Source organism: Anneissia japonica, unplaced genomic scaffold (genome assembly GCF_011630105.1).
Source record: "Anneissia japonica isolate Jap-2015-1 unplaced genomic scaffold, ASM1163010v1 scaffold8218_len373358_cov135, whole genome shotgun sequence".
Classification (NCBI taxonomy): domain Eukaryota; kingdom Metazoa; phylum Echinodermata; class Crinoidea; order Comatulida; family Comatulidae; genus Anneissia; species Anneissia japonica.
Window position 1 is genome coordinate 142,156 of NW_022699643.1, and position 12,405 is coordinate 154,560.

The 12,405-nt window shown below is 36.5% G+C and overlaps 1 protein-coding gene across 1 annotated transcript in view; it reads right to left on the reverse strand.

Moving 5' to 3' along the window:
* Nucleotides 1-9,830: 9,830 nt before the first annotated feature.
* LOC117103034 (serine/threonine-protein phosphatase 6 regulatory ankyrin repeat subunit B-like) overlaps nucleotides 9,831-12,405 on the reverse strand; it is a 12,104-nt gene continuing 9,529 nt past the window's right edge. Inside the window, exon 5 of the mRNA XM_033243496.1 lies at nucleotides 9,831-11,336. Coding sequence (XP_033099387.1) covers nucleotides 11,213-11,336 — 124 coding nt within the window. The 3' untranslated portion in view covers nucleotides 9,831-11,212. The remainder of the gene's footprint in view (nucleotides 11,337-12,405) is intronic.

Below are 12,405 nucleotides of genomic sequence, written 5' to 3' on the forward strand. Positions count from 1 at the left end.
TCCACAGTTAATATTCCCATGCAGATTAAATTAAATCGCAGTCAATTACTTCTAAAGGAAGAGATCACAATTAGGTGCACAGGGCAAGGAGGTATCGGCAAAGACAGTAGAACAAGGAATGCGCAAACTACTTTTTTGTTCACTATGGGTTATTTTTCCAAAAAATAAGAGTTAGATCTACTTCATTGGTATTTTTACCATTTGGAAATACCAAAATATACTTGTGGGATTGGGGAAAACGTATCAAGTTAATAGAACAAAAACAGAGGTTGTTTACTTATCTTTGCTAATGGTTAGAGTTTAACATGATCACTATATCAATAATAAATAATGACAGCATCAAAGACACAGAATAACGATTACAAGCCAGATAAAACAGTCCAACTTTGTTCAAAATTCGACAGATACGATGTTCAAGATTTAGTGAAGTGCAAACTATTAAAAGAACAAACCAAAACCAATTAATATGACATCGAAAGAAATTTGGCAATAAACCATGTGTCTGTGATAGATATTATCTTTTGGAAAAATCAAGTCATCTATGGCACATGGGCACATCCATTTGGAGAATGCAGTTTAAAAAGTTGGTTATTGATTAGGGAACAGATACCAAGGTCAACACTTTCAATTGTCGGAAGATGTTAAACATTATCAGGATGCATCAAATGACAGACATATTGATGCTTACTGTATTTTATAGACTGCCTTAGACACAAAACTAATACATGCTTACTTGCCACCCTATATCAATGCTGGTTATTGCAAATGAAAAAATAGGAAAATTGCAAGTACTGTGTTACCTTGATATGACTTATGTACAAGTCTGTACATGACACTTTAAAAATTAAAATATTATCTCAGTCAAGAAAGAATTGTTTATGGGAGCAATATTAATGGGTCATGCCAACAACATATTTTACTCTTCCAGCACCCAAAGCAGTCGTAGTGGTGGCTAAATTTGAGTTCCAGAAAAAAAAGCGCAAGAACTCTAATTTTCTGCCCGATTTTATGGTGTAGACGTCTGTTCAAGCACTTTTAAAGTGCCTGAACAGACGTCTACACACCATAATAACTGAATTTGCTTTAAAAACTAGTAGTATACAATGAGGCTAATTTGAAGGGCATAGGTGGTATGTATGCCTACCAATTCAATCATTAATGATGAGAGAGTGGGTTGGTGTAATGGTTTCCCTTGTGGTTCTTGATCTTGTTCATGTTTGACTACACCAGTTTGCTCTACACCATGTAGATATCTACTACCACCAACATCTACCGGTACACTTTTTTTTATTATTGTTACTTCGTCATGCAAACTCTTAAACAATAATACCTAATGAAATATTTTCAAGTTTCAAATGTGTAGATGGCAGAAAAGAATAGCATGACACAAGTTTTATTGTTCTAACAAGATATGTTGATCTGCTGATTAAGGAACTCTTATGTCATTTCTAGATTAATACCGGAGTGGCTGATATTGTAAAAACACTTGACATGCATCTGAAAAAAATGTCAGTCATTTTGAGTAAAGGCAGCTGGCCTCCGTTCTTCATGTGAATATCACCATTGTACTGGTTAATGTGTTATTAAGTTCGTAATAAATCTTTTTCAATCAACATATTTACTTTAAAAAAAATAATGCAGTTTTCATAAATGCTAACATTTTGATAGTAAAAAACGGGGGAATTTGGTCATGGTGTGGGGAGAGGTGTTCCCATTACATGTGTAACCCCTCCCCTTGGAGGCTTCAGCTATTAATGTAATTATAAAGGCAAATCTCATGATTCTTATGATATGTAGGCCTATTCCAATAATAAAAGTACGGTATTGATTTTAAATAACTTTAAAGAATCTCACCATTGGACAGGTTGACATTGAAAATAATAGGGTTTGCTGCCAAAATCAGTTGATACCTGCTCTAATAGCACAACTATTGTTATTTTTACAGTAAAAACGGCAGCCATTTTGAAATTCAAGATGGCCGCCATTAATGATCAGTGAGAATATCCCCATTGGACAGGTTGACATTGAAAATATAGGGTTTGCTGCCAAAATGATGATATTTGCTCTAATGGCACAGTTATTGTTATTTTTTATGTGAAATGGCGGCCATTTTGAAATTCCAAAATGGCCGCCACAAAAATCTCGGAAAAAATGGATCCTTGCATTTTTGGATTCACCATACCCAAAATATCTAGAAAATGCAATAAAATTGCTTTGGGCAAGCCTATCTTGCGAAATGACCCTTTTAAAATCATGTCGATACCTGCTCTAAAAGCACAATTATGGTTATTATTTCTATGAAAATGGCAGCCATTTTGAAATTCAATATGGCTGCCATGTATGATTCGTAAGTATCTCACCATTGGACAGATTGACATTGAAAATATAGGGTTTGTTGCCAAAATGAAGTTGATATTTGCTCTAATGGCACAGTTATTGTTATTTTTATTGTGAAAATGGCGGCCATTTTGAAATTCCAAAATGGCCGCCAAGGCAATCTCTGAAAAAATGGACCCTTGCATTTTTGGATTCAGCATACCCAAAATATCCAGAAAATGCAATAAAATTGCTTTGGGCAAGCCTATCTCGCGAAATGACACTAGGGTCCACACTATTGACTAAACCGTCTCTCTGTAACTGCGTACGTAAACGATCACAAAAACTCACGACTTCACACTATTGTACTGTATCTAGGCTAGTCGCTCGATAGTCGGGACGATTTTTCGATCAGCTGCTCGCCAAAAATTAATTGACAGACTTGTCTTGAATATTAATGAGTTAGTTAGAAAATGCTACCAAGCTACTGAAAAAAGTGATCAGCCTCGTTTTCACCTGATTTTCCTGTCTCATCATATCATGTTTTGTTTCTGTAATTATCCTTACATCTCAACATTTTGAATTTTTTAAGTATTTTTCCCGAACTCAGGAAAGGTTAAATAAGCAATATCTGGCCACTTGTCTCATCCCCGCCCCCCCCCCCCCCCCTTTAATCTCATTGTACAGTACCACATTTATTGCATGTATCTATCTTGACAAATTCAGATATTCATGATAGAGGATAAAATATATTAATGTTATAATTTCAAAAGCAGCTTTACAATGTAAGGGCTACCAGGTTCTTTGGTTTACCCATGATACATGAGCACCTCACTACAGCTACAATAAAGTTCCTGACCACAACTGTACACAAATCAGCACAGTGACACATGAGTTGGGGATTAATTTACCTTTGTGGAAATGAAAATTTCTTTACATAGAAAAAAAATCACAAAATATATATGATTTAATTAATATAAGGGCAGCTGTTTGGTGCAGCGGTTGAGGTTCGGACTTTCAATCGTAAGGTCGGGGTTTCGAGTCTCCGCTGTGCAGATTCGCTTGTGTCTTTGGGCAAGGCACTTTAGCTACATTGCTTCAGTCCACCCAGCTGTACCAATGGGTACCAGCAATCTGCTGGGGACTAACCTGCGATGGACTAGTGTCCTGTCCAGGGGGAGTACAACTTTCATCCGCTTCACACTACAGAAACTGGGAATAAGCTCCAGCCCTATGAGCCCCAGTGGCTCGGAAAGGAATTAATTATGGGTTTTAACTGACAAATTGCCATAGACATTGGGAATGAGCAAGCTGTTCCACAACACCCTCATTTAATTACTGAGTCCAATCAGCCTTCCATGTCAATGCATGGCATGTTACTGGCATCATGATGTATAGCGTTGGGTGTGACGCAGAAAAATATTCTTTAATATACAATCTGATACCTCTCTGGTATATTTTGTATAATCCGGTAATATCTGGTGACTAATCATTATGAGACAATAAATCAATTAATATAAGTACTCTGAATACTTTCTTTGAATGTTACCAAAGTCATAATATTGTATAATGATATAAATATGCCTATGCTAATCATAGTTACCAACCGTTTACCTGTAAACACAAATGGTGCGATTAGACCGTTGGGATCAAATACGGAACTCAATAAACTCGGCATCTCTCTTCTAGTAAAATCCACATTACTTCCCTTTACAGCAAACTCAAAGGCATCTAACTTTCCATTGAACAACGAGGGCTTTATCTACCGGCAAGGCGCTCTGGTCTAAGTCTAAACCTTTAATACCATTTGCCTGACCTTCTTCTGGGATGGCTCACAATTGCAGGACTATTGCTCAGGCATTTTGTTAACTTGAATCCACCAGTAGCCAACAAATCCGTCAGTCCTTATATCTTCCGCTTCATTATCAACAGATGCCAAATCAATCATCGAAGTAAAAATCTCATTTTACTCGTTCAGTTATTTCAAATGGATATATTTGATTTTCCATAGCAGTACGACGTAGAGCAAATGTACAGCACCACGTTTCTCCAAAGAGGTGCACACACATTCGGTATTCTGTAACATCGGTCATACCTTCATCAGCCCACCATAAATACTTCAACACATTTCTGTCCTCTTCTGGAACACGGACTTTGATGGAACATGCTCTTTACATCTCCATAACTGCAAACTTATATCTTCTAAATCTTAGACTCCTCCACCCAAGTTGTTAGTGAGGTCGGATCCCTGATGGACTACATCATTTAATTACACGCCCTTGTATTTGGCTGCACAATTAAACAATGCTGATAGCAGGGACGGATTTTGAGGGGGGGGGGGGGGGGGCGGCCCGGCCCCGGCCCCCCCTTTTGGGGGGGACAAAAAAAAGGGGGAAAAATGATAGCCCAGAACGCCTCAAATGTTATTTTCGGGCGTCTAGAACAGAAACATTTCGCGGGGGCATCCCAGTACTGTACTGCCTACGCCAAGCCAAATCTGTCTCAGCAATCGCTTCGTCTGGTCTGATCAGTCAAGCAGAACATCTAGAAGTCCCATTTTTTAAATAAAAAAAATCTCGTTTTGGTAGGAGGAGACACCCCCTACCATACCCACCCAGTGGCGTAACAGGCGGGGGGGGGACCCTAACGGTTTTTACCTGGCTGACCAAGCTGTCGTACCGGGCTGGGTAATAAGAGAAAAGAAAGAGAGGAGAGAGACTGAAAAGAAAAGAAGAAGAGAAGAGAAAACTAAAGACAAGAATAAAAAGGAAGATATCATAATGACCAGAATCACAACACACCCTGCAACCCCTTCTCCACTTAAAAATGTGTCCATAGCTCCTTCGATCTAAGCCGCCAAATATTCTTCATTCACAGTGGTGTAACCACCGGGGAACAAGGGGAAAATATCCATCTGTGGAAAATCTTTCCCCACCCCTTGAAGATGCCCTTTCACCCCTTGAAAGTGCCGATTTCTTGTTAAAGTGGACCGATTTCCTCTAAAAATTGCAAATTTTAGGGAGTTTTGATAAATTCCGACGAATATAGAATTAAACACAAATATTTTTTGTGCGCTTCGCGCCCATTTTGTAGGGTCTTTTAGGGTTAGCCTTCTAGGTTATTTAAACACATAATAGTCCAAAACCCAAGAAAAATTAAGATAGATCGTTTTACTTAAAAGAAGGGCCTCAATGTGTAATGATGGTGAAAGAATATGTTTGTAATAAATAAAACCAAAATGAAAATGAAAAAGCCTTAAGCTAAAAAAAAAAAAAATAAAAAAAAATAAAAAATAATAAAAAAATAAAAAATAAAAATAATGAGTGTGAGTAGGCCCCCTAACTAGTGCTTGTGCTCCTTTACCTTCTAAGATAATTGAACACATAGCAGTCCCAACTCAAATAGAAAGAACATTTAAGATAGATCGTTTAACATAAAAGAAGGGCCGGCCTCAATGTGTATTGATGGTGAAAGAATATGTTTGTAATAAATAAAACCAAAATGAAAATGCGTAGGGCCTATATTTCTGTCTCTTTCAGATGAGTAATAAACGATTATTAAAAATCAGTCAATGTAGAAATGATGCTGCAGGTTTGACCAATCAAAATCTAGTTTGGACTAAATTGAACTTCTAAGTAACCTTGTCTCTTATACACATCTAGAGGTGTATAAGGGACAGCTTACACAGTATATTTTACTAGGTCTAATTCAGTAGTAATACTATGAAATCAAAAGCTATGGTGTGTTAGGGGCCTAATCAGCAAACAGTTTACAACTGTTCCCCTGGTCTAATAATTGCCCTCTAGGTTTCGAGCTTCTATTTATTCAAGAATGGCTCAACTTCGCATTTAGTCTAGTAGGAAAGGGGGGGGGGGGTTCCCATGCACCCCTAGGATACATTTTTTAACTAACATTTTTGTAATCCTCAAAGTATCTCATAAACGAATTTAGATTTTTGATTGAAACTACAACAATATGAGAAGTAACTTTATTTACACTCAAAATGTAATACAAAATGCTCTGATCCTGGTGAAAAAGCACTTTTTAATGGTATAGGCCTAATATATGGTATAAAAAATATAAAAAAATAATCACCACGGTACAAACTATAAATTAATGGTCAAACCCAACGACCATGATTTTCTCTGGCCAATTTGATTCAAGCTCCCTGTTCACAAATGCTATCCACACCAATGAACACCAGTCAGATGCAATGTTTAGTCTCACAATAAAACTTATTATTGTACTACAAATGCCGTTACATCCAATTAGACTTTTTAGTGGATGTTTTTCAAAGAAAATCCCTTATAAAATCATGTAATTCTTTAATATGACTCTAATTAATGAAGGGCCCGCTCTACATATACATTAATATTATTGCCGCCAAGGAGGTTATGCATTCGCTGTTGTTTGTCTGCCTTTTAGTAAGATCATAAAAAAGAGATCATCATAAAATTTACCAGAGTGGTACATAATAATCTAAGAAAGATCACAAAACTTGTTGCAACAGAATATCGGCCTATAAGCTTGCTTGAAGTAACCAAGCCGATGGTTCACAGGTTGAAAGTTGGGATATAGGTTGTGGGTGCTTTATTGCAGCCACCAAGTTTAAAAGTATTAAGAACACACTCCTGACCAATCTCCATAGTGGCATCACTGCTTCCATAGATGACTGAACATTTTGTGCATGGCTGGTAGATAGGGGTAATACTGGCGATGGTTGACTTTCAGAAGAGTTTTTTACTGGTACCTCAGACAAAGCCACCAAATCCTGGAACAAGTTGTTTCTCTCCGCTGCTAACAATATGCAAGTAACCAGACATGATACTCTCGAATGCACTTTGTTATACTGTTCAGTGTATAAAGATTGAATACAGTTCCCCCAGAAAATTTGGGCCCAGCACAACCTGAACTGGTGCCAGGGTCGCGATCATATCCCCTTTCAAGGAGCTCAATTTGCTTCGCTTGTAGACATGAAGCGTCCAAAGATCAAACTCAAACCCGAGTAACTGGGATAAAATGCTCCGGACTCTAAATGTCTACGCATGAGGCAAGATGCACTCATGAGAGTGGATATGGCCAAGATCATGGCATCAGTTTATATATGTCATGTTGGGAGCTGCATTCATTCTGCCTGCGCTAAATTGCAGAGTGCATCCGAGAGTATCATATGTTACTGGCACGTGCAGAGGGGAACGTAGAGAAACAACTTGTTCCAGGATTTGGTGGTTTTGTCTCAAGTACTGGTGAAGAAGTCTTTCCAAATCTCAACCCCTCTTTCCAAATTCTACCCTATCAACCAGCCATTCACAAACTATTTTGTCATCAAGGAGCCACGGAAGCAGTCAGAGGAAACCACCATCCATGGAGATTGGAGATTTGACAGGAGTATGTTCTCAAAACTTATGAGGTTGGTGGCTACACGGAAGCCTAGCAGAGACAACCTATGTCTGAACTAACTTCAAATGATTTTAAATATGTTGATGCCCCAAGCCTAGTGATGGTGGAAAAGGGTGGTGGAGTCGACCTATCCTTCCACCTTCACCGAACTACTGTTGGGTTATAATAGAAGGAAGAAGGAAGATATTCAATTGCAGGCTGGACGTTGGACGATCACTAGATATTCCATTATTTTATTTTATGCTCGGCTGTAAAAAATCAAATTTCCATAACCATCCTTTTCTTACAAAAAATATTATCACTTTCTTCAGAGTGTAGTGTGTTTAGTTGTTCCAAACAACACTATTAATAGTAAAACCGTAAATGTTTTAAGAAACTGGCTTGTTATGTTCGGCATACCGATTGAGCTTCTTTCAGATAATGGACCGCAATTCCGATAAGAAGAGTTGAATTATTTTTTACTTGAAATGGTATTCAACATACATTGGTTGCTCCATATTATCCAGCATCTAATGGTGCAGCGTTCAAATTTGTAAGAAAGCACTAAGAAGTACTTGATTGAAAGTTTACAGGGAGGAGGAGAAAAGTTCTCTTTGAATGTTTAGACTTTTTAACTTTCTGTTGTCATATAGAGTGACACTGCAGACTATAACAGGGCAATCATTTCATATGTCGTTTGGGCATTCTCCCCAGAATAAGGTTTGTCTTATTAAACCCTAAGGCATATAAAACAAGTGGTCACTGCCAGTAAGGTAGAGCACTTGAGAAAATTTGTCGTGGGTGAACATGTTGGAGTAAAAATCAATAGAGGTGGGTTGATTAAGCATGTAAATGGATGTGTAGAGGCTGGGTCCTCCCACTTATTTGGTGCGTGTTTGTGCGCTATTGTCATGCCGACTATTTGAGTGTAAGGGAAGGTAACACACCCTGAGCCTTTGCCAACACAAAGTTCTACACTCTCCGAAACCCCAAGGGTGGTCGAAAACCCCGGATTGAGTTAACTGGTTGACAAAGGTCAAATAGTTCTACCAGCTCAGAAACCCCTATTGCGAAGATCCTCCCAAACGTGATTTTAGTTTAAATTAATGATTTAAAAAAAAATCCAAGATGGCCACCAAAATGGCTGCTAAATGTATTGGAAAGTCAAGGTTTTGTATTGAGAACTTAAACACTGCTTACTATATATATTTAGAGGTTAACTTGATTTTATATGATTTTTAGTTAATAAATTATACAAATTAATGATTTTCATTGAAAATCCAAGATGGCCACCAAAATGGCTGCCGATATGCGCTGCCGATATGGCCGCCAAACGTTTGGGAAGTCAGTGTTTTGTATTGGGAACATAAACACTGCTTACAATGTAAATTTAAAGGTTCACTTGATTAAATCTGATTTTTAGTTATTAAAATATACAAATTAATGATTTTCATTGAAAATTCCTTATGGCCGCCAATATGGCCGCCAAATGTATTGCGAAGTAAATTTGTTTGTATTAAGAACATAAATACTGCTTACTATGTACACTTAGAGGTTCATTTGATTTTATATGATTTTTAGTCAATGAATTATAAAAATTAATGATTTTCGTTGAAAATCCAAGATGGCTGCCAAAATGGCCACAAAACAACCCATGGGACATTCTTTTTCGATGGGAACATCAAAATTCTTTCATGAGACACATTGACAATTACAAACATGTTAGTTAAAAAAATAATATCCTGGGGGTGCATGGGAACCCCCAGTTCCTACCCGACTCAGAATTACTCCGTGTTTGAATACGTGTTGCATGCCTGACTGAATTTAAGGGGTCATGTTACATATAGAACAGCCAATCAGGCTGCCTAATTCTTATTCATTGGCAATTCTCGTATAGGAAAAAAAAGATCGCATTCCGCCCCTGTAATGAAATTACAACCAATGTCCTCCATGTTGAAAATACAGGTCATACAGTTTGTTACCTCTAGATGCCTCAAAATGGTACTCGGACTAGATGTTTGTACAGCTCTCATATCTTAAGTATTTAAAATAGGCCTACATGCAAATTGTGTTAAATTACATTTTAACATGAAATCAGCATTTTTTTCACCAACCAAATGATGCAGTTAAAATTGTTAAATTGAATGAGTCACACTCACATTTTTATTTCAAATATATTTTATAAGAAATACATCAGTACCTGCACATCTAGTTTCTATGACCAATAGTTACTACAATACAATCCTGAATGAAATTCAATTCGATTCAACAACAAATGGTGTAACCAAATAATAACAAATAGAAAAATACAAAAAACATGGGTAGGCCTGACAATATAATTCAATTAATGAGCAGATTTTGACAATTTTAGAAATTATCTCATTAATTAATCATGATGAATCAAAAAAGGCATAATTTAAGCAAACTTAAAGAAAATTGATTAATATCTTGATATAAAAATATTAAAATGCTAATTACCATGATTGGGAACAGGGTGTAAAAAAATAAAAAACAATGTCTTCACTACAAAATCTTTATAAACAAATTTTGTGAACTTGTATCTTGTTCAAGTGATGCTTACATAATCTTTCTACTTTTGTTTATTGTAGTGTATAATATAAGCAAACTTTAAATCCTACATAACAATAATTATTAATCCATCTTTGGTAAAATATAAAAACCAAATACAGTAGAACCCCTCCTTTTGGACACCCCTATTCAGGGGGCACCCCTATTAAGGGGACACTTTTCCGTGAAACGAGGGGAAATATATCTTTTAACACTACAGCCAACGCCTACTAAGGGGACAGGGACAGTTTCTAAGTGTGTCAAATGGTCAAATAACCCCTATTAAGGGGACACTTAATTTTTTTTATCATTGAGTCACAACAACTACAGCAGTCTCAAAGTAAGAACAATTCATTCAATGTTATAATTTAACATCATTATTATTATTTATATTATTTATACAGCGCCTTTTCTTTGTAAACACAAAACATTGCAGGAGTAGACAACCGCAGCAGGTACCCATTTATACTCCTGGGTGGAGAGAACCCATGCAGTGATAGTTTGATGAAATTGGGAGGGCATAACATGTACCATATGGGCCTGTATGATCTACCTACGAGCCCAACAAGACAGGTGATTATAGGAGAAGCAATACAGATAAAGTGCCTCAGCTCAAGGACACACCCGAAATGTACAGTACAGTGAGGGATTGAAACCCCAAAGTCGAGGTTGGGAAATCATATCGTTCCCACTGTACCAAACCACTTCTACAACATACCTATTCAGGGGACACCCCTATTAAGGGGACACTTTTTTTGGTCCCGAAGGTGTCCCCTTAACAGGGGTTCTACTGTAATTAACTCTTTCACAATGATAACAATTTTAGTTATCACTTTTCAATGAGACACAAAATTTGAAAAAATTGCAAATTTATTTAATTAAAAAAAACAAATGATATAAACCAAGTTATAAGCTTAGTTCTCTTATAAATAAATTGAACTCTTCCTCTTCAAGCAATAAAATATCGTGCAGCTAAATCCCTAGGTGGTAATTCAGTTTCATTTTGTTCATCCTTATTTTTATGTTTTTGGTCCTTCCAAGATTTTTTGCTTGCATCCAATTGTGCTGATTTTCTGCAGAGGAAAGAAATATGAGAAATTACATTTTCTTTACCATAGAATTTGTAAACTAAAATTCCTATCTCCCGAAATGTTGAGACAACCAACCAGTGGTTACCTCAAAAACCATAGTACAGTATTTTAACACATGGTGTACCAAAAGTTAATGATTTTGTTATTGATACTCGCCATGCAAACCCTTTAAGAAATATAAAATTAAAAACCCAACTAAAAAGTTGTTTAATTTTTATTTAATTTATTTTGCATTCAATGACACATTAAAATGATGAGAAAATACATAAAAATTATAAAAAAATGTATAAAGAGAGAATTATTTGAATGCATGTTTGTCCACTAGACTTACTTCCAATGGGGTCCAGAAGCCAGGAAAATTATTGCACAAAAGGGAATATTTAGGGAGCCTCGCAAAATAAAGCAACGCGTATACCCGTCTAGAACGCGTGGTTGGGGATTAAAATCTCTTCGCGTTGCCGACGAGTGGTTCAAGGTACTGATAAAAAATGTTGGACGATTCCATTTCGCGAATTAGGGTTCGTTTTCCGACGTTTTTGTTCTACTTGTTTGCGTCGGTTTATCTCGTGATTTTGATGTACTGTAATTTATCGACAAGTCTCTTTTTTATGTTTTATCATAGGTTTCATTCATTATTATGAATTAATTTTAATACTATATCCTGTCATTTGTTATTGAGCTATTCTGTAAAATTTAAAACCGAAATGTCGAATACCAAGACTCGAAACCCTCTGAAATTTCCTATACACTTTTATACTGTATTATAATCAGGCCAAACTCATGTTTTTGCCATGAATATTGACGGGATAAACGCAATTTAATGCCAGTATATTGCTTTTTCTAGAACTATTCATAGGAAAGATGTGTATAAGAGACAGCAATACACGAACGAACGTATAAGACGTGATTCAAACAGATAAATTACAAACGCATAAGATGGGTATGATTTAAACAAATAAAACAACAAACACATTAAACGGACATGAACGAATTTATGAACGATATGACGGACAAGATTAAAAAAATAATAAAATAATGAAAACATAAGACG